The sequence below is a fragment of the Pleurodeles waltl genome, chromosome 2_1, assembly GCF_031143425.1.
Source record: "Pleurodeles waltl isolate 20211129_DDA chromosome 2_1, aPleWal1.hap1.20221129, whole genome shotgun sequence".
In the NCBI taxonomy this organism is placed as follows: domain Eukaryota; kingdom Metazoa; phylum Chordata; class Amphibia; order Caudata; family Salamandridae; genus Pleurodeles; species Pleurodeles waltl.
The window spans coordinates 619,361,038-619,388,756 of record NC_090438.1 but is presented as its reverse complement, the minus strand read 5'-3'; the positions used below and the strand labels follow the sequence as shown (position 1 = coordinate 619,388,756).

Below are 27,719 nucleotides of genomic sequence, written 5' to 3'. Positions count from 1 at the left end.
TGTGGCTACCAGAGGGCTACATGCCCATGGTACAACCAGCCTGAAGACAAGTTTTCCCTCCTTGCCCTGGTCTGCAGGAACAAATAGCATCATGGTCAGGGGTGCTGATGCTACTTCCCTCACAAAAGCGGCTTCACCTTTGAAGCTTGATTTTGGACCAACATCCTGAGTGGCCATCCTGGGAGAGGAGGGGACACCTCACTCTGCGGCAACTGCCTTTGTTCCTGTGTTGGATAGTCATTCACCTTTCTCCTCGAGCTGTCAGAAAGCTGTTCATAAGCCAGGCCCTTTCTGAGGCTGCTGGACTAGCTGGGGCAGAAAGTGAAAAGTTTCTAAAACATGCTTAGCTTTACAAGTGTCATTAATGTTGACTTGACCTACAAGTCGCATTTAATGAAACAATTAATTTGATGCCTTACATGACTCTGTTGGGAAGTCCTATTCAAGAGTTAGCCGGATGGGGTTCCAATCAGGAACCCTGGGTTAGCCAACTGACAACTATCTTTAGCCACAGCAAAACAACAATTTGGAAGTGTTGCTAAGACTTTTTTAAGTGTCTTACTCAACAAAATACAGTGCCATAGGCCTCTGTAGGCCTTCCTTAGGGAAGAATTGTATGTAATGTTAAAGGATAGGGTGGCTTTGCCACTGGTGTGAATGGCAGAAGTCGAACTGACAGTGAAAACATGGTCCTTCTAGTCTGCAGTGGCAGGTTGGGGGCCACTATGTACTTTGTCAAACACTTGAGGATTTGGGTGGCATAACCAGTGCTGCAGCCTTGTGTGAACACTCTGGTTTATATGTTGTGGGTACATTATACTAGGGACTTATAAGTAAGTAATTACTTGCCAACTGGGGACATTCAATTCAGCACAACTTTGGTAAAGGGGACTAAACAATGTCACTGAGATCTGAACAGCAGGCCTCAGTGCACTCTCTAAGTCGAAAAACTAGCAGCTAATAGTTCAAACGGGGGCAAAAAGTGTGGGGGGGGGGGGGGGAACATGTGAAATGCCCATTTCCTTACAGCGGTTAAGTAAAGAACTACTGTTACTACACACAATGCATAGGCCTACCACACAGTTCTTCAGAATTAATTGTGGACTGGGCCTGGCATATTTTTCAGTCTTCACTGATGTATTTTTTTTTTTACGACTGATTTAAGAGTTCCATAAAGAAGAATGCCATCCTATCTTTAATATGTGACCCCTAAATAAAGTAAAAAATTTAAAAGTAGGATATTACAAAATAACAGCATAACCGTTTGTGGAATGAGCACTGTATTTTCTTTCTTGTAGGGTTTCGGGTTGAAAAGAAGCAGCACAAGTCTCTGTGCCACTTTATAAAAGCTGTGGCTGCAGTCAAACATGCCCCATAGCCTCTATCCAGTATATGAATAATCATATGGGTTATGTTAGCTTTTGTCTGTGGTGGTTTTCTATTTTACTTATCTGCTTTCTATCTCAAGCTCAGTTTGGCTCTTAGTCACTCCTGTTTAAAACATGTCTCTTTCCTTTAAATAAATGGGCACCTAAGCTAATAAAAACAACAAAAAATACTTCACGAAGAAAGGTTTGTTGGCAACAAAATAAATGACCATACCCGCAACTAGAAACAAATAGTTGCCACTGCTCAAATACATGCATGTCCAGTAAATACGAGTGAGGGGGTGGAATTTGTGACGGAAAAAGTAAATTGAGTAAACACGTTGGTTACTTCAAAGACTCAATGTGAGCTTTATTTAATTCTAACTAATATTTAAACTATATTATTCCCTACATCTATGAGGTGACCATTACATCCCAAAAAAAAACGTGAAAATGAACGAGTATCTAACATTTGAATGCTGCTCAAGCACAGCAGTTTACCCTCAGATTAAAATTAGACAGAAAACGTGATGCAAAAATAAAAAAATATACAAAATAAAAATAAAAAAAAACATACAAAAGGAAACACTGGCCACTCACCTAAAGCCAAGTCCTATTCTCTGAACAGAGAAAAGGAGGGAGCCCTTTGTCAGTGCTCAAGATCCATCACGCACAGTCAAGACATACCCTGGGAACCATGAATGGTATGCAGTCAGCCTCCTGAGAAACGTGTGACAATTAGGTGCTCTGCAGTAATAAAATACCTTTCTGTGATCCTCACATGAGTCCTTGTTGGGAGATTGGAGTATTTGGGGCAGGTAGATGAGCATCAATATGGAGTCTGACTTGCACCTAAGCCATACTCAGTAACACTTTTGGCAAATTGTACCAGAATGTGTTTGGAATGCGAGCGTGATGATAGAAGATTAGTTGCAGTTTTGACACCCACCTAGGACACCAGCTCCTTAAACTGGTTTACTGACTGCAAAAGTCAAGGCTGGTATAATGCACAAAATGTAACTGAAATAACTTCCATTGTTGCTCGATCATTTCCAGTACTTTTTTTTGGGGAGAGAGGGGGGGGTCGGGGGGGGGGGGGTGATTGATTTACAGTTCGTTCCAAAGCAGAATTTGTTGAAAAGGGGAACTGCTGAATTCCAACCCTATGTACTTGTATAAGTCAGATGTAAGTCAATGGTGTGTAATTTAATCAAATATCTACTTGTCCATGGAACATGTTTCATAAATCTACTTGTCCTCTAACAAAATCCACTTGTCCCTTTGGTGCCATATAATGCAGTGACAATTTATGGCACCAATCTCGTATAAGGGCTCTGATAATAGCTTCTCCGATTATGCCAGAGATTATACTATATTAGGGTTGGAATACTAGCAAACCCCTCATTTTGCCATCTTTCCACAGATGTACATACTGAGGCTGTAGGCAGCAGTAGGCAATAGTTCTAGGTTTGGAATGCCCATTTGAGTCTATGCAAACCTACAAGCTTGCATGCTTTAGGGATTTTTACCAGCTCTTCTCTTACTGTTTTCCATACTGAGAAAGCTTGGAAATCTATTCCTGACAGTGGGGGGAAAATGTAATTGGCAGGAAGGTGAATTTATAAAAGCTCAACAGATTTTCTCATGAGCAAATCTAGACATACATATTTGCTAGAGCTAAAATGTAGTTCACAAATATTTTCTAGAAGTACCATTTCCTGGCCTACATCTGTCAATTCTTGGTAATTCCCGAGTCGTAAATTTGCATTAATGCAAGGATATATGCCATGGGTGCACTTTCGTGACTTCCTTTAAAAATTGGCCCCCTAATTAGGTCTGGTGTTAACCAAGACCTTTTGTTTTATTACAGTTCTCTCTCAGTCTACTGACTGGCTTCTATGAGTGACAACATTGTGCTCTTTCACAAAAAGCATATCAGCAAAGAAAATAGTTTGGTTCAATGCCAGGAACTACTGTGGCAATGTGCGCTTTTTGAGACCAAAAAATATGTTTTGCTATTGCCAATGTTTGTTATAAAAAGTGAGGGCCCAGCAGCTCCCACACAATAAACTTTTACAAAAACAAAGACACTCATTGACCAAACCAAAAAGCTGACGACCAATGTCGAACCTACTGGAGTTTGACAATGCATGTTTATTTTCATGTTTCCCATATTCTTGTTGAATGGCTACACAGATTTTTCCATTTTTTTTTTTTAAGTAATACTAGCATGCATCAACACATTTTACTAAATGATGCTTCAAGCAAAAGGTACCTGCAATTTCACTGCAGCTTAGCAAAACTTTCCCTCATTCCAATTGTTTAATCAACATTTTGAGATCAAAGAATCCTCACTATTGCTTTCAAGTTTCTACAAATATTTGCATCTAATCAGAGCACATTCTGGGAGCTTTCTACACAGCCTCATACTGGATCATCTTTGCGAACATGTGTATACATTTTTATACTGGTAGTACTATCAGCAGTGCTGTCCGAGCTAACAACATTTCCTTAGACCGTGCTCACACTTATACTAAAGGCTTTGCACTAATGAACTATAAATACAAGTTCAAACAGCATTAACGTATGGACACAAATGTTACCTTTGCTGTAGACAATGTCTTTCCTGATCCATACTGTGGTACGGTAAACTGCCAGCCAAAGAAATGATTTGTGCTGCAAGGGGTTGGGCCTTCTTGTCCCACGGTCAAAATAAATATGAAAAATTGGTCTTGATGACAAACAATATTTACTGGGCGTTGGGCTTTAGGAATTCCACACCCCTGGTAAGTACACTTTATTCCTTACAGATTGTCTGTTGCATATTTTAGCCATTATAATGTCCCATTTTATAACAGAATATATTGGGGGGGGGGGGGATTGTGAGAGAGAGAGAGATAAAGAGGGAGGGGGGGGAGAGCACAGGGTGTGAGGGGGTTGTGTGAAGAGCAGCTGCTTGCATGGGAGTAGGGTTCAATCATCTCAAAAATCCAGGTTTCAAAATGCAACATTCATCTATAACAAACCTCACATGACTGATTTTCAAATATTTTAAATGTTGGTCTAAATAATAAAAATGCAATTTTAACATGATTAACCATTCAAACCCCAATTATCACATTAAAAAAGAACCCCACATTAAAAGCAGTGCGCTAAAACGTTTTAATTGGTCGCCATATCGTCAAGTCTAGCCCTCATCAGCTTTAAGTGTGCATTAGTAAAGTTGCTCACAATGATATGGGACGCTGGTTAGTGGTGGCACTGCAAAAGAAAACCCAGATTTTACAAAGGCAGTGGATATGATAAAAAGGATTTAGTAGGGAACCATGTGGAGAATGCAAAACCCATCACTTAAATCATTGAGCTGTTCTCACAAACTCTTCCAGTTAGCTTCCTGTTTAGAGTATTTTTATATTTCCAGTAAATTACAAAACTGCTTCTCTGATCACACAGCATTGCATTTATGCGTTTATTTATCGATACAAAAAACCTCTTTACACTGAACTTTGATAGCGCCCACCTTCGTTAAAAATATGAAAAATAACAATTTTAGTATTTATATATTTTAGGAAGGACAAGAGTCATTCCAGCTACAATCTGTACATTAAGAGTGGAAAGTACAGCTGAGAAAAATCATAAAAGTCAATTGGGCTTGCTACAAAATATACTTTGTCAAGCCGAACTATATTAATTCTGCAACACAAACGAAATTTCTAAATAGAATGAAATTATACTTGAGAAGGAAATACTGAATTTATTTGTGATAGGTGAACAAGTCTAGGAAGACCGAGAGAATGCCAGGAATTTAGCAGCATGGCAAGACAAAACCTACAGCTCCCAGGATCGTAATTTCTACTTTAAAAGACCCATGCACATTTCTCATCAACTGTGATACATTACAGACATAACATAATCTCTAATTTTAATCATTACCAAATCAAATTACAAAAAACAAACGAATACTTAATCTCGTACATTGTGCAGTATTACAGGTTTTATTTTACTGCTTGCACCGTTTCACCTTCCTCAATGAGGGGGTGGGGCCTACTTCTGGAACTTCTGAAGTGGAGCGAGAGGGGGGGGGTGACTCTTGTATTGTCTCAAACACATCTCCTTGTATTAACAAAATAAAATGCATAGGGCACTCTAAAATAGATTAGATAGATTACCCATTAGGTATAATTTAAGCATGCGGCAGCTCCTGGATCACATGGTCCATTTCTTTTGGGTACCATACAGGTCCAATCACTTCACTCATTACAATCTCCCTTCTGCATCTGTTCTTAGTCTGAACATTTTCACCCTAGTTCATCTTTCACTTGTGTCTTGGTCTTACCACACTCATCTGGCAGATACCCTTCCCACTGCAGCATTTATCTGCCCTGCCCATGTGCCTCCTCTAGCTGCAATGCCCACTTCATCCTGGGTCTCACTGTATCTCAAAGTCATGCCACTCTCATGGGCAGTCTCTTGACTACACTACATCGCACCCATGCACTATACTGCCAGCAATAAACCTAATCTACCCTTTTTATAGAACTTCACTGGGGATGAGCCACAGCACCCCCATCTCTTCAGTATCTGTCCTTCTTACTTTCTTCCAGATTAATAACGAATGAATTTTTACTAGAGCAATTTGTATCACACTTCTGGCATTTCAGGGTGCATTAAATACATTTGACTGTTAAATGTATTGTCACTACATGTACAGACCTTTGAAAGGTGGAAGGTTGTGTCTTTCTAACTAGGAATTTAACTCTGCGACCACAGAACATGTAAGAATCCAGTTTTAACCAACTGAGCCATCTGGTGGTGTCTACAATCACTTGCTTTGTGCCCAGGTCTATCATCTGCTTTACCTCTGACCCAAGATTATCTGAACCGCAGCATATTTTAAGTGCACAAAAATATCCATGCTATATTATTTTTTGCCGGCTTACCTCCACATTGTGTGGTACTTCTGCTCCTTCTGTTGACACTGCACTTCATTTTTCAGGATTCCCATTTCATGTTTTTCTCCGTACCCTTAACCTATACCACTTCCTCTGCCACTTTGGTTCATCTCACACCAATAATTTTTAGCGCTTTATATTACAACTTTGCCCTTTCTAGGCTCCATAAAAGATTGTACTTTATTCAAATTAATGGTACCCCATTTACTGACCTTGGAAGGAAGATTGTGTCTTAGAGATTGCACCAGGTGCCAGCAACGATTCTTAACCAACCGAGCCATTTTGCTGGTTTGTACATTCTGCTCTCTTCCAATTATCTCTGTTTATGTACATTCACTGTTTCCACTTTTCTAATGGTGTGACCTCCGCATCTAGCATACCTAAGTACCTATGCTATAAATAACAGATGTTGTTAGTCAACTTAATGGCGCACCTCTTCCTGCCCACAAAACATGTAAAGTTGAGTGGGTATTGACAGAATTTTAACTTGTGACGTGCAGGTCAGCTGGGATCCTTAACTCACTAAGCCATCTTGCCCGAAGGCTGATTTTGCATCTTTTTTTGTCTGCCATCCGTGGGCCACAAATACGAATCCAGTCTTTCCCTTTGGGTACCTCTCAAGTCACCTGCTCTCCATCCCGAGACTTTCAGATCCCCAGCAAATTCACGTATTATTTGCAGTTCATGAGCGGTTTGTATTTCTCACGCAAGCTTTGTTTTCTCTGGCGCCATTTAGCATTTCTGTTCATGACCTTGACACAACACTTCAAATTTCACAAAGGTTTCTCAGTATCCAGACCGCCACACCCTAGCCCTTTGCCAGACTTCTGCTCCCCAGCATCAGCCCCTTAGTGAAGCCACGGGTCTACCACTGAGTCTCTATAACTGTCCTGTAAGCTAGTCCTCCCATTCATTAGTGCACAACAAGAGGATCCGTTCTCGCTGCCTGTAGTTTCCACAACAGTAGTCAGGTCTGCTTCCTCTGACTGATGCATCGAATGCCCTGCAGAAATAGCCACTGACATGCATCTCCTGTCCTGTCTTATTTGGCTCAGAGTTAGCTCTATCCTCCATAACCAACACTTCCCACTCCACAGTACAACTGGCAAGCCCCCTCTCCTGCCTTCTTTATCTGGGCTTTTCAACTATGAACATGAGCTTCTCCAGCAGTGAGGCACCACTTACTCATGCTGACTGCTAACAACCTGCCCCAGCTTTATTCTACTTCCACTCCATGAAAGGCCATTACAATTGTGTCATTCTAAAAATTATATTTGCAAGAGTGTGTTTTTCATTGAATTGGATAGGTTTTTCTATACTACAAGTGCACCAGTTGAATTATTAAGCTTCTGTATTCTGCCGTTTGTAGGGAGTGCTGGAGGAGGCAAAGCGTATGGCGACAATCCCTCTGACAAGCCAAGGGTATAGAAGATTTGCATCCTTGTTAAGCATTCTCAGGGGAGATAGTATTTTGTTTTGCCAACTGTAATGTTGTATACTATGTAATGTTATGAGTCTATGCAGATGGTTTCCTTATGGTAAAGCTTAGCTCCATTCATGAGGCTGCACTCTGTTAAGGAGGCAAGTCAATGGTAACAGCTACAGGCATGATTGGTTCACTGGGAACCATATTTCAGATTCTATAGGTCTGAAATGTTCATTATGAAAAAGTACAAGTAATAGCGCTAGGTCTGACACACTGATTGTGGAAAGTATATCTTGAACCCAGTAGGGATTTAAAGGTGGATTGTTATTGCTCTGTATTGAAGCCTACAGATGGGTAGGTATTTCGTTACATGAAATCGTTATAGATTACCTCTGAGGGGAAGGGTTTAGGTACTGGTTACTACAGGGGTGTGGAATTCCTATAGCCTGATGCCCAGGACATATTGCCTGGGGTCAAGGACAACAAGATTTCACATGTCTTTTGTCATTGGGACAAGTAGGCCCAAACCCCAGCAGCACAAATCCTTTGGCTGCCAGTGAACAGGAAATGAAACTGTCTGCAGTTGAGGTAATATTGGTGTCCATATGTTAATGCTGTTCGAACGTGTATTTATGGTTCATTAATGCAAAGCCTTTACTTTTATGGTGTATGCTCTAAATAACCATTTTAAGGTGGACAGTGGTTCCAGTAAAAAAAAAAAAAAAAAAAGCACACATTTGAAAACTTTAACAATATAATGCTCCCAGAATGCTCTCCGATTTAATGCAAATGTTTGTAGAAGCTCGTAAGAAAGATAGATGATTCTTTGCTTTCCAAATAAAATGTTCATTAAAAAAAGTACGTAGGAAAAAATGCTTTTCTAAATTACTGTTTACTGTGAAATTTCTGGTACTATTTCTTTGAAGCATCATTTAGTAAAATGTGATGATGCACGATAGTATTTGCAAAAAATATTCATAATGGAAACGTCAGTGTTACCCTTTTCGACAAGATTATGGAAAACATGGAAATAAACCAGCATTGGCAAAACCAGTCAATCCGACATTGGTTATAAGAGAAAAACAAATTTGGCAACACTAAGCAACAGTACCAATGCACATTTCCTAATTTATCCAAGTATAAATGCTGTTAGGTAGTGCTCAAACACTTATGCACATCGTTGCCCTGATGTTCTTTCCGGTTTTTCAAAGAAAAGACCGTAACAATAGAACCAAACAAAATGTACTAGCGGAGCACAACAATTTATTTATTTCTTTTGTCTAAAGTATTCATCATCTAAAATAGAGCCAGGTTTGTGCGCTGTTATGCACTTAGATATAAGACGACGTATTTCTGACACAGGGCATCTATGTTACAGATTTTGAAGCACCAAAGGAACTCTGTTGCCTATGTTTTTTTATTTTTATTTTATTTAATAAAAGGAGAGTGTTGGCCTTTCTGACTTTATAGTATGTTTTACACATTAGTGCATAATACATAAAATATGCAAATGATCAGAATGGATTACTCTTTATTAGCACTTGTGTGGGAGGTGCTAACACTTAGATAATGCAAACCATTGTGAGAGCACCACTACGAATCCCAAAATCTTCGACACCCCAAAACATTCTTTTCAGAGATTCTGCTCGGACACCCATGATCTGGTGTTGAATAACACTTTACTCAACATCAGACCCGCATTAGTTTAGCAGAGTAATAAATAAATAACTGGGACTAATAACTGGGTTCTAGATCACGAAAAAAAAGCATACGGGAAATTATTTAAAAAATAAATAAATAAAAAATTCAGACTTTAAGCAACACAACGAAATAAATATTAGATATATGCCATGAAGGCTCAGATACTGAGAACATAGTCAAGAAATCAGATGTCCCAATGAACGGGAAAAAAAAAAAATCACAAACAGAAAGGGCAGCAAGACTCGAAAAATGTTAAGTGTCAGATGCACAAGGAAAACAGACAGCATCTCAAGAGAAAAGGGAAAGCCTATGTGACACCCCCCAAACCTGGTGTTTTGAATTTATAATAAGCAAAAACTGTAAATTCGGCATTACGTGACTAGTGATAATGCATACTGGATAAAAGTAAAATCTTCACAATAAAGCACCTAACACAACCTCGCTTTTAAAAAAAGGCTTCAGCAGCTTGTGTGCTCTTGCTGTCCAGAGATGTACAACACAATGTGACACATTTGTCAAGCAATAACCCATACACCAGTGTATTCTACTAGGCCCACACACGAACTGCTGCTGAAATATCCTTGGGTTTTCAACATTTAATACATAGAGAAATGTTTCACTTAATAGATGTACTAAGGAAAATAACTAGTATGTCACAGTATTCCATGCTCTGCATTGTCTGAGGGAAGAGAAATTTGGGCAAAAGCAAGATTAAAAGAACATTAGAACAGCAACCATATTATTATTTTTTAAATGTGTCCTCAAACAAATGTGGCAGAGCTAAATCATGTTGATAAACACTACTAAATACCATTAAAATAATGTGAAGTACAATGTTAATCATTCATCTTTTATGTTCAAAATTCAGCATAAAAGTCATAAATATTCACAGTTTTCACTCCAAATTGAGCATGGAGAAATAACTTCCACATCTACGAGCTGGACATGAAGCCCCTCCCCTCCCTAAACAATGCCAATATATAGTATATTACAAGTTTAAGATTTGCAAGAATGGTTATTGTCCTGCTTTCTTCCATGTTCACTAGTTCTCTATAAATTAGCCATTAGCCAAAACACACAGGCTTAGGGCTGCCAGACTCTGGGTGGTGGTCGCACCGCCATGGTCATGCCTGTGACTGCCACATTACGACCCGTGGCGGAGCCGTCACCGCCAGTCGACAGCCTGGCAGTCTTGGTGGTTGTAGTCACCAGGGTGGTGTTGCATGCAGTGCCACCCTAGGGATTATTACCCCCAAATCCTCCATTGTAAGAGAAGTTTTAGTTTTTGAAAAACACATTTAGCAAAAGACGATTAAAAAAAAAAAAAAAAAAAAACACAAGTAAGCAAGTTCTGACCCATATGAACCCCACGAGGAGGGCAGTGTGGGTTAGGCAGCATGTAAGGTTGGGGACAGGGGGTAGTTGCAGTTTTTAAGAAAATTTCTGATCTTAGTACAGCACACGCACTTTTCGATGATCCAACATTTATATAGTATAAATATAAATTACAGCATTTTACATAGTTTGTGACTACTTGGCTACAAAGGAAGCAGAAGTTTAAGAGCTAGAGATAAAGCACCCAGAAAACTCAATGACCAATCGGGCAGGTAAAGGCCCTCCAAATATTAGCTGCAAGCGAACATTAGGCAAACGTCATGTTACATTATAGGAGGTCGTTTATGTATAACTTTCAAATAATTGTATCTATAATCCTCATAATTCTACATGCCTACTGTAAATAGTGAGACAAGATGCATACAAAGCTTGCATACACAGCCTAAAGTGGGCAGGGTCCCTTTGGGTCTCACATCTGGTAGTAATGTGTAAAACGAGCATTTAAACGGGTCCCTGTCGTACCCTATATTCATGTCATTAAATGCCCTAGTAAAACAATTCCTGAGCAAATAATGTGTGTGTGTGGGGGGGGGAGGTGTAAGGGGGTTATTGAGTGTCAGCCTTGACTTCCACTGCAAAATTCACCCATCCAAAAGATCGAGTTCATACATCCACCCAACTCAATTACATGGAAAAAAAATCTCCATTCATTCATTTTAACTTTATTTCGGTAAGTAAAAACTTACCATAAAAGTACAATACAAGCATCATAAATTGTTAATTTTGGAAATTGGTAAAACACTTAAAAATATAAACACAGTAAAAATTTAAAAGAGATAGTAGAAAGTTAAAATTCAAACAGAATGATCACAATATATATCTCCTAAATTTAAAGTGTACCACACAACAAGGACCCTATTCCCTATGCCCATGGGAATTCAATAATGCAATAAAACAGTATCTTAATATTAAAAATTAAATACTAAAATCAGACATAAAAAGGTCAAGTAAGGTGCATACATAGATCTTAAAATTAGCTATCCAGCCTTATTCTTTAAAGTTGCTAGTCTAAGGCGCCAGATTGATTCGAGGAATTTTGTCACTGGTAAAACTACCTCAGGAAATGGATCAGATGTAAAAATTCTCTCAGCATACAAATTAGACCTGGCGCCTATAGATTTGCAGAGCGGGATAATCCAACAAGCTTTTTGTTTGCGATATGCATGACAATAAAAGAGAACATGTGAAATAGACTCTTCACGTTGGCAGCCCATCGGACAGAGCTTGGAACTATTAGTGGAACAATGCCAATTGTACGTTAGGGAACACAAGGGGAGGGACCCTATTCTGAATCTAACAAAAAGAGCTCGCACAAATGGAGAAAATGCTATATCCATATAAGGCTCAAATTCATAGTGGCATTTGAGTGATAAATAATTATCACACATTGACAACGGAACAATCTTAGTAAATTGCACAATCTGAGCGTTGTGCCAAAAAGCATCCTTCAATAGCTGCACAGCATTTTTAAGAATAGAAGGAGGGTCTGACTAGGACCCAAAACCTAGGTGGAATAAGGAATCTTTGACATAAGTACACCATTTCATTTTACTGATAGTGTTACTGCTCACCAGTTTGAGAAGCCCACAACGAAATGGAAACAGGGCATCTGTTGTCCAGAGCCGGATCCAATACAGCAAGGGCCTTAAAGCAAACAATCTGCTAAATAGAAAAAAGATTTAGATCCATATGGATGGGCAGAGATGGAGTGCTAGAAGGAACTTTTAACAATGATTTCAGAAATTGATTTTTCGCCCTTTCCAAATCCACCAGGTTACAACGGCCCCAAAGTTCAGCACCATATAAGGCCCCCGCGGGCTTGGGATTTATATATTAACATGGAAAAAAATTCTCAATTTCTTGTTAATGTCCTCTAATCATTTTTACTTTTTTATTTTTTTTTATGTATCTCCTATCTTATTAGGAAAAAAAAAAGTCAAAAAAAATTCCTCTGGTATTGTCCAAGATAAATATAGCATTCCGAAATGAGGTACTCCTACAAGGTGATGATGGCACAGTGCAAAAGTGAATGGGTGAGAAAGTGCATCTGTAAATATTTACAAATATGTACATATAAAACGGTGGATGATAACTCATTCAATATTCCAAAATAGTACAGCATCCATTTACTGCATATATTGGATTAATAGCTTTATTTGGACAACAGTCCATAGCAAATTATTGTCGACGCTTCGGCCCTAAGGGCAAAACAATTGCCAGCGCCTCATAATCAGGACCAAAGAACTACAATAGGAAGCACCCACAACACGTAGTGTAAAACAATCTGATCAAAACACTTCTATATGACAACCGTCAGCGTGTATGGCCTCGAATTGAACTGCACCTGGCCGCAAACTACTTCAGCAGGCCACATAAACAGGTCGGAACATCTCTTATCCGGACCGAGACAGCACCGATCTCCGAAGACGACAGAGGGTGAAGAGTGTAAGGCAGTTGATGTTTTTATCTTCATGCAATAACAGAAAGCTCAGACTCACAAAAATACCTGTCGGGTGGCACACTGCGGAAATTACTGAAAAGTCGTTTGTGTGTTAAGCCACGCTTAATATTACATAAACACTGTCCATTTTAGAGACCACCCCATACTTTTCATTTCACTTAAAGCCCAGCTTTTAGGTGGTGACAATAGATACGCTCTCCATGTGGAAGAAACAGTTCATTTTACTAGATAACTGTGTTGAAGCAGTTAAGAAGTCACAGCAGAAAACCCTAAACTATGGTCTTAGAAGATGGAATGAAGCGTGCATAATGTTTGGGGGATACCCCCAAAAAAGTTAAACACCAGGACACAAAATCACAAGACACTTCTGATCTTAGGGTTTAATACTCGGACTCCGGTGTCCAGCGCACCGAAGTGGTATGAACATCACCGAAAATTGAAACGTAGTTATAAAACAAAGGGGTTCTGGTTTTTTTTAAGCTTCGATCTTGGTCCCACTGGGGCTAACAAAATAAACCATTACTTTTCCCGTTATAACAAAACAAATAAAACACCAGGAGAACGATGGACTGAAAATATAAACCAACGCAAACCTTGCCAAAAGCAAAACAGAACCATAAAATACATAGTAGGAGACGGTATTTGAATCAGTATCTTAGGGTGCGTGGATGAAGTGCGAGGGGTATGCATGGTGATAGCAAGCGATCTTTCTGCCCAAGTGCAGTAGAAAAGTTTTCAACTCAAAAGAAGGTTTTGCGGGTTCAGAGAATGGTCTGTGTACGAATCCTGTACGATTTGGACTGTGAAGGTAGATAAGACACGCTAACAACATATTTCGAGACAAAAAGTCAATAAAAGCACGTGGATGTGTTGACGTAACTTACCTGGCCAGGGGGCTGATGCTCCTTGAGCGCCTGTACCGAGACTGGAAGGGGCTAGGGGAGCGGGCAGTGCCGTACACGCTACTTGAGACCGGACTCCTTCGAAAGGCGGCGGGAGAAGAGAGCCCAGACAGCAGGGATGGCGTCCCGGTATATCCCACGCTGCTTAGGCCATAGGGGCTGCTGCACGCCGCCAGCCCGGTGGCGGTCAGGTGGAAGGGCTTGGGTCGCTGCAGCGGTTCCCAGTCCAAAAGAGAAGGCAGAGCCGCTCGGGGGCGGCTAGGGGAGGACACCGGGGATGGGCTCTGAGCCTCGCAAAGACCCTCCTCCTCTTCTGACTGAGAACTCACGTCGTCGTACTGTGGCGGTGGTGGTGGAGGAGGAGGAGGAGGCGGCGGCGGGGAGGCCGGCGGCTGTGGCTGTGCGGCAGCACGGATGTAGTCAGGCTGAAGAAGAGAGGGCCGGTCTCTCGGGCGCACGCGGGCCTCTGGGGGCGGAAGCGGCGGCAGTGGTGACAGGTTCGGATCCGACCGCCACCGGCGATCCCCGCCCCACTTCTTCTTGGACTTTTTCCTCCGCTCCAGACCACCCCGATGCCGCCGACCGCCCCCCAGTAGGGGCAGCAGCTCTGCGCCGCCCGGCATGGGGATCGCAGTCTCTTAAGAGCGGCGACTCCGAGCCTGGTTGAACCTGTGCAGTGTCCGCACTGCTCAGGAGAGGTCCTCACATCCTGGCCGCGAACCCCCGAGACACGGGGCTGATGGAACTCTGGGACAGAGGGGAGCGTTGATCCGTCCTGTCACTTCACCAGGACCGTGCGGTGCCCAGGCCGTGTCCCCTTCGGATGACCTTTTCTTGGTACTATTGGGTCTACTACCGAGGAAAGAGTCCTCGAGATTAAAGTAGGGCTCGTGACGCGCCTCCCAGTCTCTTGACACAGCCTTCTATTGGGGGTCAATGACGTCACGCCTTGACAGTACGAGAGGAAGGGGACGTCAAGTATTATTTGTTAATACACAGTGCCGCTTCATAGATCTTCTCTCCGCTCATTCGGGGTGTATCAAGACTCTACCCTGGAGATGGGGGGGTTCGGGGGTGGGACAGTTTAAAGATGGCAGAAGCTGCCCTTATTTGTTTTAACGCTGCCGTCGCCTGGCGTTAAGCGCAATGCCACCCCTTACTCTTCCTCCTCCCCCGGCGCCGGACGTCAGTGATGGCTTCCGGCGCACGCTGCGCAGCAGTCCTAAGAAAGTCAACGTGCGTATGACGCCACTGCGTGTCCTGCGTTCCCACGTAACAGCAGTGTTTAACCCTCAAAGGCTAGACTGCTTACATTCTGTTCAGATTGTGACAAACAGAATATCGTGGATATTATGATACTTGATTATTCATAGTGCAGCGCCAACATCTAGGAAGACAGTACAATAAATGCCACGGAAAAGATTTATCAGGTAGCTAGAATGTAGAACTTATTATGTGTGCTCTTTATCCAATGACACGGGACTGTTATGGTATTTCTAAGGGCGTTCTTACACTAGAACCCCGCAGTGTACACAGCATTTGTCCCATATAACATGTACTGAACAACACCTTGCAAAAGCGGTTGCCAAGTAATTTGCACGTGTTTTCTAATCACTTTTGCACCCCTTTCTCCAGCCCGCTGTTGGAGGCGGCAAACGGGCTCGTCGTAAAATCTGAACCAAGTTGATGCTTGCGGTGCAGTCATAATGGATTCTAGTAAGGGGAGTAATCTTTGCTCCCCGTTTTGTATTTTACACACAACTCGGTTCAAATATTATAATATAATAGCTTCTTCGTTAACCGTCTGCATTCAAACTGGGGAAAATGATCGTCCTAGCGCGATAGTGTTTTGGATGCGAAAGCATTTAAAACCGGGACGTCACTGGACAGCATAAGAAGGAATGCACTGGAGCTCTGGCGCGTCCCAAAATAATGTATTCTGTTGCAAGCCTCAAGACCAGAGACCATCTTCTTATTTCCAGGTGTCTTGAACAAACTATCTATATTAAGTGGTTGCTTCTACAATTTTAATTTGTATCTTCATACTTGGTAGGTGTTTGCTTCCCCCCCACCCCCCCAATGCCAAATCGTTTTTTTACTAGATGAATGATAAAACTATTGTAAATATTTTCAAATTATAAAACATACTGAAAGCAGAATTAAACGTAAAATTCATAAACGTACAAACAGCCTCATACGGTTAGAAATTATTTTCAAATCATATATATATATAAATAACTCAACCACAAAACCATCTGACCGTTTCATTACAGATACAGTGATCAACTTTGATTGTTCTTGCCAGTGTGCAAGAGAAGTCAGAATTCAGGCAAAAGTTAACTGAATATGGTAATTGCTCGAATTCGTACCTGATCTCGTGGTTTACAAATACATAGGCTATCTCGCAACAATTCAACAGAGTTTATGTGTATTTTTAAGAGCCCTATTGTTATCAGGAAAGGAGCTCTAACACACTATTAAAGTTCCTATGGGCAACAGAAACAACCACTGGCAAATCCAATACGTCTCACCTTTGAGTTATAATGGCTTTGCCAATGTTTTTTGTTTATGCTGTACAGTATTGCCAAAAATGCTGATGTTTTATAGCATTAACAAAAGGCCAAAAAGAAGTGATGACGCTGTATCATTTTGCAGGAGCATGACAAGTGCAACACCAATGACTTTTTTTTTATTTACCAATCGGAGATGGAGCAGAAAATAAATAAATTAGCACAAAATAACTTTTATTTATAAAGAAGAAAGGCCAACAGAAATTTGATGCTTGACTCAAAATAAAACTATTCAAGAGACAGAAACCTTCCACCAGACTTCACCACCGATATCAATGAATTCCCAGACACAACTGCCCACACTACGAGCATTTTCCTGGTATTTCAAGGATTTATTTATTCAGAAAACCATGTGTAAAAATTACAATGCACAGGGGAGTGACGCTGACTTAATTCAAAGTCACAAACACCAATTGCTACAGCATAACTAATTTACTCTAAGACAAACTGCACACCATTCTACAGAAGACACTTTAAGATATAACACTGAATACACAACTCAGACATGCAACTTACTTGTTATTATGGTACCAAACAATGCATGCCTCGGCTAGCTGCCCAACACAGATACGTCCCGCCAGGCAATGGGCAAACGCGCTGACCGGCATCCTTCTGGTGGCACATTAACTCATTCATACCACCTGATAATATTTTCACAAATTAAATCAAACTCCAATCTAAAATAATCCACAACCTCACAACAATTCAGAGTAATCACTGGACTACTAAAAGCACTGTGATGCCATAGTGATTTTCAGACTGCGCCCTATACAAATCACAACAAGGCCCACTGAACAACAGGATTTCCAGACTTTGACACAGATACAGGCTAAAAGCGACTCCCAGCTACCTATTTCCTCGAACCAGACAAAAAAGGAATGTTATCTTTGCCCTGAACTGGACCACAAGACAGGAGCCACAAACGTGTCAGCTATGCATAGTGACTGAAATCTCTAAATTAAAATCCTAAAATATATTTGTCTATCACCTACAATGAACATAATAACCGTCATACTACAATCTAGATAATCATTATACTAAGCAAGTGCTTGGGGGGGGCTATAAGAATAATAACGATAAACTGGTTAAAGCATATCTTTGAAGTACTGCGTAACAAATGTTCATATATGCATTGTGAGGTGGCTTTCAAGATGTGTACATACGTGTCGCAGAACTAATGGATGTCTTGACAAATTAGCAGAGCACACCAGGCCGAAACATGATTTAACCAGCTGGATGAAGCCTGCTTTCAAAAAGGAAACAAGGAAAAATGGTATGGAGGGAGCCGCAGACAGCATGTGTGAGAGGGGGAAGAAATCATGCCTGAATCACATCGGGAGCAGAAGACCAGCACTGATTAAGTTGAATCAATCTAGGCTTGATCCCTGCTCCACTGAAATGATTGGAAGTTACTTTTGGTTAGCACTGGCAATTAAGGAGGCTGCAAAGAAGAAGGACACTGCAGACAACAAATGGTAAGCAATGGGCAGACTTCAAGCCCTTGTTGTAAACAATAGTGCATCACAAGTGCTAGCGCAAGCTCAACACTAAAAAGCACAACACATTATTTTATGTCTTATTACCCATGCTATTGCTTCCTCCAAAAAGCATTGTTTCATTTGAGTTGACAGACGGAAATAAAACGGGGCAATCCTTTTTTCCTATGAAAGGTTTCCTAACTCAAAAGCCTCAATTCAGTAATCCAATGGTTTGCAACTGACTGCCTGAACAACAACAATTGTTGGAGGTTGTGTTAGGTCTTTCTAACTTCCAGAATTTCCACTAGGGCTTTCCAGAAACGTAGTCCAAGGACTGATATTTCCTGGCCATGCAATAATCTGGGAGAGTACTCCTGATTCAATGATAAGAGATTCAAATAGGAAGGCCAATTCACATGGTTTAGATTCATATAGGGCACATAATACTCGACAGCGTAATGCTGATACAGCCCAGAATGACCATGCTGTCCACATCCTCAATATTTAAATACACAGATTCCCAAATTTAGGTGGAAAGCCAATCAGCCTGGCCAGTACATATCTCAAGCCTACATACAAAGGCTAAAACGCAACGAGTATGCGAGTATGCAACCATGCTTCAGCCTCCAGCTAGTATAAATACAATCAGAGACCATACATTTTGGATCTGTCTTTAACCAGGCCTCTTTGCAGAGACAGAATCACTTTAATAGTACAAGAGCTCAGTCTCGTCTTGAGAATTTTGAGGCCTCAGGCAAAAAAAAATGTTTTGGGACCCCTAGCTTGTCCACTTTGCCTATGTATCGTCTCTTTATAAGCAATACCTGAGATTAGAATTTTCATTGCCCAGGACCCTGTCACCCTTACTGAACGCTGCACTATAATTAAGGATCCCTGCTTTTCAGTTTCACTGAATTTTACAGATAAATACGAACATAAAACCACTTAGTCCCCTGTCAGTTTTTTTCCCAATGTGGATAAAAATTGAAGTTTGCATTTAGAATCACCCCAAAACAAGCTCTCAGTCTTGACTGCCAGGACAACAACTGTGCAAACTGACAGGAAAGGGGACTGAAAAAGAAATACATTTGAGTAATGAGGTTGTAGACATTCACAAAGTTAATACTACATTTTGCCTGTTTTCCTGAAAGTGTACTGATTTATTATATGTGGGTGTTTATATCACTGAAACCTATTACGAATTGGTGTACAAGTGCATATTAACTAGTTAAATCTGGAAACATTAGTTTAAGCTTAATCTTTTAACAAAATCAAAAATAAATATGGGTAAATACAATCAGGAAAAAATATATATGGATAAATACAGATGGAAACAAAAAAAATACCATAGAAACAGGGGCTTTAATTATAATAAACATCTACACTTTCTGTTTTTAGTATTATTTCTGAATAGACAGACAATCATTACTTGCCGAGCTGTAATTATTTCTAAATATGGATGCAAACAGAAATTAGGTTGGTTTTTGAGACGCATTGCTGCTCAGATTTCAAGAGAAGGCAGACATCAGTTCTACTCATTCTTGACTGCACCCATACTATGGCTTGTTTTGCGTGCTTGCACCTCCTCGCGTGTAGCATGCAGCGAACCCCCATCTCTGTCTCCAGACACCTTGGACAAAGCCCTCTGGCATCCAATCATTGAATTGGTACATCTGGCGTAGCTACAACCCTCTGCGGTGCAGATTGCCCACGCCTCCTTCAACATGTAGCCACCCCTCAGCACACCTTTTTGGACTCAGCCACACTGATCGCAAGATGAACATTTTCATATCTCCTGGAACCCATGCCTAGCCTTTTTCATCCCCTTGCCCTCCTTGCCGCCCGCCTAAAAAATGGGAGAGTATAACATATGAGGAAAGAAGCCCGTCGATACCGGAAAGGAGGGGTTTTGCTGGGGGGCTATGGATTCCATAGACCCCACAACAAATCCTAATCTAGGAAGTGAAGTAAGTTAGGAAAAGCTGGTAGCAGAACATCAGTAGTGAGTGAAGGAGAGATTGCACAGGCAGCCCAGGCCAACAACTTAAGGGCTGACCAAAGCCATTGGGGAGAAGCAGTAGCTCCAGGGCGAGGGGCCACGTCACAAAAAATTCCTAGCATATCCTTTGGAGAAGAGAGTCAGCAAGGAGAAAGAAAGAAGGGTAGAAAGAAGGGCAGCAAAGGAGTGGTAACGGGCAAAAGGCATGATAGAAGGGTGCGTAGTGGGCTATGGGGAGAGAACAACACTAAGAGATCAGCCAGAAGTAGGGGAAGTAGAGAATTAGATAAACCAGTCTGCGTAGTGACGAGCAGGATTTTTTCTTCACCTAATAGCCCAGGGAAAAAGAGGGAGTGGGATAATCCCAGTGGAAGTACATGTAGGTGGTTATATTAGGAGCCCGGGAGAAGTCAGATTGGTAGGAAACTGCAAAGGAAGATAAAACCCTTGAATCGTACACACCTTTTGGAAGTTATGGCTTTGTGTCCAAGTTTATGCGAGATTGAGTCAGAAGATTTAAAGCAAATAGGATTTATATAAAACGAGGAGGGGGAAGAGGTGACCAAAGTATTCTTCTATTCTGAATGTATCAGACGATTGGTACTGAATGCAGAGACAGAGTTATTAAAGGAGGGAATAAGTTTAGTGCAACAAAGTGAGTTAGAGGGCGAGGAACGAAACAGTAGAGCCCTTAGGTGCCATGCTGGCCTGCGCCCAAATCAAGTGCAGTGTAATTTGTTATGTAATGAAAATCAAAGAAGGTGTGTGGATAAAAAAAATGGCAGTTTAAGCGTAACAGCAGTTACTGAGTGTAATGAACCACAGTGAAGGAATTTTTCTGAGCCCCTCGACAATTAGTGGGGGAGAACTGAACGATGTGGACTAGGAATTAAGCCCTGCGCACAGCCATTTGATTTTTTCCTGGAACTTGTGGGGTTATAAAGAACATTTTAAACATGACCTATTTAAAGGAGTTAGAAAAGTACGATATATTGTGTCTCCAGGAAACTTAGCTGTGCGAGCAACCGGAACAAGTAGACTGTTTTATGAGGCTTTTTAGGGGAGCAACACAGCAAGGGTTAGGCCGCCCATTCGGGGGCTTAATAACCTTAGCCTCAACTAGAATAGCGAATAAGCTCACAGTAATAAAAACCAAATGGCACTGGTTATTAGTAGGCCATGTAGATCTTTACAATACGATAGGAGGTTCGAAACAGCTTATGATAATTAACATGTATATACACCCGGGGTATATGCATGATTATGAGATCCAGCAGGGGCTGTTTGAGGAAGATTTGGAATTACTTTGTATTGGTAAAGCAGGATATAGGACTCTGATGCTGGGTGATTTTAATCACAAACCTGACCCCAAAAGAAGTGATAAGCTGTACAAGGAGTTAATGGTAGCTGCACAAATCCCAAATAGCATTTTTCCTAATGTAAAATGTTCTGCCTGCGATTTGTCCTTAGTAAGAATTTTAGGTTCACTAGGTATGTTCTGTCTAAACAGTCGTATGAATACGGATTGCCCGGCAAAACAGACCTTTTGTATAGGCAATCAGGCATGCCCTATTAATTATGCTTTCATAAATACCTGTTATTTTAGAGAAGTGTTGGATTTCGGGGTTGAATATATAGAGGGAAGCGACCATTGGCCACTCCGCTTAACAATTCGCTCAGCTGACAGAAACCAAAAAGAAGGGGAAAAGGCGCTGATAGTGCAGGTTGAGTACCCTCACAGGATACCAACCCAACTTACAGAAAGTAATTAATGAACTGATAGTAAACTATCCAAATTTTAGAATGGAAGAAGACCTAAATGACATATTCAAAGGCTACAATAGGTGTATTGCGCGATTGGTTGACTGCTTGAAAACTAAATTAAAAGTTTTGCAAGAGAAATAGACGAAGGGAGAAGCATATAAGATTAATAACAGCAATAGTTGGTTCAACTGGGAGTGTAGGTGCAAAAAGATGCGAAAATTAAGAAGGGAATATAAGAAAAGACCTTCTGTGGCTATGGAAGAAAAGCTTTGTCAGGCAAAACAAGGTATGAGACAGAGGAAACGGGCACATATTAAGAAGAATTGGGATACAATAATTGAGATGATAAGCACACAGGATATCAGGGGCTTCTGGCAGTTAGTAAGGGAGGGGAAAAGGTTAGGAACTTTGCAGTGTTGATTGGAGAAAAGGATTGGTATACATATTTGTCTACCATATATAAAGGTTCCAATGCTGAGGAAGAATATGGAGCTACTAGGAAGATTGGTGAGGACATGAGATGAGCGTTTGCCCCACAAAAAATCTAAGAAACTATCGTAGCACTTAAATTAACTAAAGCGGCTGGCCCAGACAATCTCACAGCAATAATAATAATTAAAAAAAAACATCGATTGGTGGGTTACATTTTTTCATACTACATTTTGTAAAATTCTTGATCACGGGGATTTCCCAGAGAATTGGAAGGGGGCTATGATAAGACCGATTCATAAAAAGGAGGACCCTACACAACCAAAAAATTACCATCTGATAAGCTTATTAGATGTAGGAGAAAAGGTATTTACAAAGATATTGCTGGGATTGATCAATGAATGGGCTCAGGAAAATGATTTGAAGGGCACTCGACAATGGACCACTGTTTTAGCCTGTGGTCATTAGCAAAAAAAAATCAATTGAAATGCGAGGAAGCCTGTTTTGTTGATCTTCGTGCCACATTTGATTTGGTCGATAGGAAACTATTGTGGGATATGCTAAAACAGTTAGGGATCAGTTCAGACGTGTTATTTCTCCTGCAGGGTCTGCATACTCAAAACTGGGCCCAAGTAATTTTAGATACAAGTGGTTTACGCTAAAAGAAAAGACCCCTATAAAAATGGACTTTGCCAAGCTTGTGTGCTGGCCCCAATACTATTTACATTATTTGTCAGACTTGCCAGAGCTGCTGAAGGAGGTTAAAGGTCTATGCCCAAAAATGGATGGAATGCCTGTTTCCTGTTTATTATATGTGAACGATCTAGTGATAATGGATATGATGCAGCTAGGGCTACAAAGGAAACTGGAGGTGTTTTGTTCCTATTGCCAAAGGGAAAAAATGGTAGTAAATATGGATAAAGCGAAAATAATATCAGTAGGGAAAGAAAATAGAGCCTTTGCTTACCTTCTAGGAGGAGAAAAAATAGAGAAGGTAAAAAATATATAAATATTTATATATGTGGTTCGACTCAGATTTGAGATGGAAAGATCATATTGAAGCCCTAAAAAATAAAGCACTATCATCGGTCTGGGGTTTGAGACAATTTAGTAGTAAATATGGGGGACCCTCCCTCCAGCCGGTTATTGATGCTTTTAATGCTATGGTACGCCCCCAGTTTCAATATGGGGTAGAAGTTTTAACATTCTCGGGGAAATTAAATTGGGAGACAGAAGAAGGAATTTGCATAAAGCAAATGTTATCGCTGCCTCTTTCAAGTATGATTCAAGCTATAAGAGCAGAATGTCAAATGACATCATGGACTTATCGTGGTTTAGAAGCGGCACTGAAGTTTTGGTTAAGCATAAGAGATGAGGGGCTTTGTAAGATTGCAATATTGTGCAAAAAGAAATAATAACAAGCGAGTTATACTGGGCGATAGACAAGTACGAGGACGGTTAGAAACGATCTGCGCCCTCTTAGGCTTACCAGGCAACCAGTGGTGTGGAGAACAAATTCTGAAACAGAGCCTAAGATTAATGGTGAAGGAAAGGGCAAGAGAAATAGATCTGAAGTAGCTGGAAGGTAAAATTTCAACCCAGGCTATGGTGGGTGGACAGAGGCACCCAGAAAATTTCCCCTATATAGTGGCTCTACCTGACCCAAGATTAAGGGACGCAGTTCTACAGCCTAGAATTGGGTTACACCCAGGTTGTAGGGATCCCAAAGTAAAAGTATTTCTCAAGAACACCCACGGCCTTTGTACGTGTGGTTTACTTCAGAAATGTAGCACGCAACATCTACTTTTAGATTGTTATTGGCTTTTAGAAGAGCGTAAAAAGTTTTTAAGACCAATTTTTAAGGAGTATAATATTATTAATCGGGGATCAAGCACTCAAGCTACTAGTCGATATGAGGTTTTTGAAGGTAACTTGCGCGTTAGGTTGATTTTTAATTTAATTGGATTAAGAGGGATTTTAATGGGTCTTATAGGGCACAGTGTAACATAGGTAATAATGGTGAATGAAGAGATTAAATGGTTGTAAATTGATTATTTAAAATTCTACGGGCCGCCGGTAACTTAGGAAATTTGCTAAGTTGTAGCGAGAAGTAAAATATAGAGCCCTTTATTTTGAAAAAGCACTTTATGAAACTGTAAAGATTTAAACCTTATTAGAATCATATGTGGGTCAATTTGGTAGTTATGTTGTACCCTGAAGGACTAGTAAGTAAATTAAATTTATTTAAGGTTGAACAACTTAATGAATTATGTAAATAGAGTTGGTTGATAAGGACTAGAATGCACCTGGGACCGTGTATGTGACTGCATAATGCAATAAGAAACTTTTAATGAATTTTGTATAACTAATTGTTTATGGGGTAGGTTTTTATTTTTATTTTTTTTAATAATGAATTTTTATAACCTGTTTTTATACTTTGAAGGTTGATGCCAAATAAAGAATTTATGATGATGATGACAAGACTGCTCCTTTGTTTTCTTACCCCACATCCCTGTTACCTCCCCTGGTTCTCTACAAGCGGTAAATACCATCCTCCCTGTAATACCCTCATTGTAGCCTCATGTTGTATTGTACCTGCTTGTATTGCCCAAAGTTGAATGAGAAAAAACAACGATAAAAGCAGAGTGAAGTAAAGCGAGTACAACAGTATAAATGACTGCCATAACAGATTGTTTTTCTACTTTGACAGACAAGTACAATTTGTAGAAACACAGAAATATTTACTAAGAGTTTGTCAAGGGGTAAAATCTTGGAAAGTGTTACAAGACACCACATACTTGTGCAAGGCTAATTTACATTTCAGTGGAAAAGTTTATTTGCAATGAAAAAGTGCCACCTTTTCTGTGAAAACAGCACTGTGGGCTGATTTGCACCATTTTGCATCAAGGGAGCAAACTTGTTGGATATAACTTGGACAGATTAGCAGAAGCACAAATAATTCTTGATGCCGAGCTCGATCTATTAAGATAGCCAGACAAGGTTTTGTGTAAAAAAAGAACACCGCCTTGAAGCAGGCTCCAACATGAAGAAATGTTTTAATTTCTGCAAACATTCTACACATTGCATGTGTGGTGCACTGTACAAAACCTATATGTGTGTATTGTTAAAGAATTTGTCCAGGGGTAGGAGTTTTTACTGGGAAAGTATACTTCAAGTACAAATATTGTGCTAGACGTTACACACCCCTCTGCACTATGGTGCAAAGGTTGTGCATGGTGCTAAGCAGCAAATGGGTGCATCAGGACAGGGGTAATGAGCAGCAGCAGCAGGCCAATTTTAAAAAATACAACCTGGGCTGTTTTCTCCCCCTTGTTCAAATCAGCACAGCCATGAGTTGTGCCAAAACATTGATCTGCTCCTTAATGTGCATGCCTGGCCAGGCCAGCCCAGCCTTAACCCTCACTCTCATCAGCAGATGGTGGCAATTAGATTGAAAAATAATCTTTCTGAGCCATTTCTGTCCCTTTACTTCACTACACTTCTTCTACCTCAACCCTTCTCCTAACTCCAGTCTTTAGCTCTACTTCTCTCTATACGTTCATCCTCTCTCTCAAAGCTCTCTCTACCTCACCTCTCTCAGAATACCTCACTCATCGTCATTTCTCTCTTCCTGTCTCTCATGGCCTTGCCCCTCTCTCTAGCACGCTGGGCCTCCATTTATAGCTATCTCTTTAGATCCTATCTCTGCATCAACTCCCTCTCTACCTCATTCCTCTCTGTACCTCATTACACTTATTCCACCTGCCCTACGTGTTTCTATCATCCATCTACTTCACTTCCCTCACAACCTCATCACTATGCTTACCTCACATCCCTTAATTTCACTACTACATTATCTGTATACCCCTCTCAATCCGTTCTCTACCTCACAGTTCTCTTTCACCTCTCTATCCAATTTCACTCTACCTCACCTATCTATACCCAACCACTCTTTCTCCTAATACCTAACTTCTCAGTTTACCCCACCACCATTTCACCCACCCCACATTCCTTATCCATTCCCCTTTTCTCTTGTTCTACTTTAGTCCCCTTACACTCAGCTCTCTAAATATCTTAATCTTTTTTGGATTTGTCTGCCTCTACCCTCTTTTCTCTATCAACTTCTCTGTCTCTCTCTTTCACAAACACATATCTTTCTCTGGACTTCCCTCTCCATTTCCACTGAACCCCTCCACCTCAACAGTCTCCCACCCTCTTTCTCTTTAGATCTTCATAGCCCATAATCCTCTTTTTCTATCTCATGACTCTAAATCTCATTATAAACCTCAGCTTTCTTTCTCTATTTCATATGTGTCTCTAAACCTTCTCTTTTCACTCTTCACCATATTTTTCTTTTTACCTTTCACCCTGTGCTACTGTTTTTCTGTATCGCTTCTGAATTTTGCTCTTTCTAGACCTTACATCATATTGTGTTTTCTTGTCTGCTACCCCCTACACCCTTTACTTTTTTCTAGTTCAACTATATCACAACACTTTCTCTATCTCATGCCTAGGAGTACTGTACTCCTCTGCTTCTCTATACATTTTTTTTCCTATAGCTCATTTTCTCTATACTCCACTCCAAAACGTAACTTATTTCTAGTTCTCTTTTTCTCTACTTATCTCTTCATAGTTCTTCTTGTCTTTGCTTCTGGACACATAATCTTTCTCACTTCTCACCCTACATCACATAGCTTTTTATATCATCTCTATCTTTGTCCTTTTCTTTCTCTACTTCAGATAGCTCATAAACTGTTCTTTAAAGGACTCTAACCCATCTCTCGTACACTGCACCATCCCATTTTCCGTATTCAGCAGGGTCACAGGTAACTTTCTAGCCTGAGATGTGAACACATATAAAGCGGAGCAGAGGGACAAGGCAGGATAATAGAAATTAGAAAACCTATTAGATTTGAACCAATGTAATAATTTTTAGGGTGCTGACGCAGAATATCACCTAACTGATAATGGTGTCAGAATTCATGTATTCACTCTCTCATCCTTCTATAAAATCCGCTCAGTGAATTCAGCACTTACTCTAGGGAGCTAGCTGTCTGTTTCTTATAGAGATGGGTGAGCTACTAAAGCTCAAGCCACGTGCCTGGCTCAGCTGGAGGAGCTCTTGGAAACCCCAGCCCAATATAAGTAGGATGATAAATGGAGAACCAGATTTGAGTATTGGCCATGTCTAGGCATCCTGTGAATCACGGCAAAACTCCCTGTGCAGAAAAAAAGAGTAAATTAGTCTGTGTCTGTGATGTAGAGCTCTTATGTC

General features: G+C 40.6%; 1 protein-coding gene across 2 annotated transcripts in view; it reads right to left on the bottom strand.

Moving 5' to 3' along the window:
• CDK13 (cyclin dependent kinase 13) overlaps positions 1-27,719 on the bottom strand; it is a 626,606-nt gene that overhangs the window by 546,456 nt on the left and 52,431 nt on the right. The window contains exon 1 of one of the 2 annotated variants that reach the window (XM_069215880.1): positions 14,187-15,395. The exons of the other annotated variant lie outside the window; for it this stretch is intronic. Within the exon in view, the coding sequence (XP_069071981.1) occupies positions 14,187-14,827 (641 nt within the window). The 5' untranslated portion in view covers positions 14,828-15,395. Of the gene's footprint in view, positions 1-14,186; positions 15,396-27,719 lie in introns of those variants that run through there. 2 annotated transcript variants of the gene reach the window in all.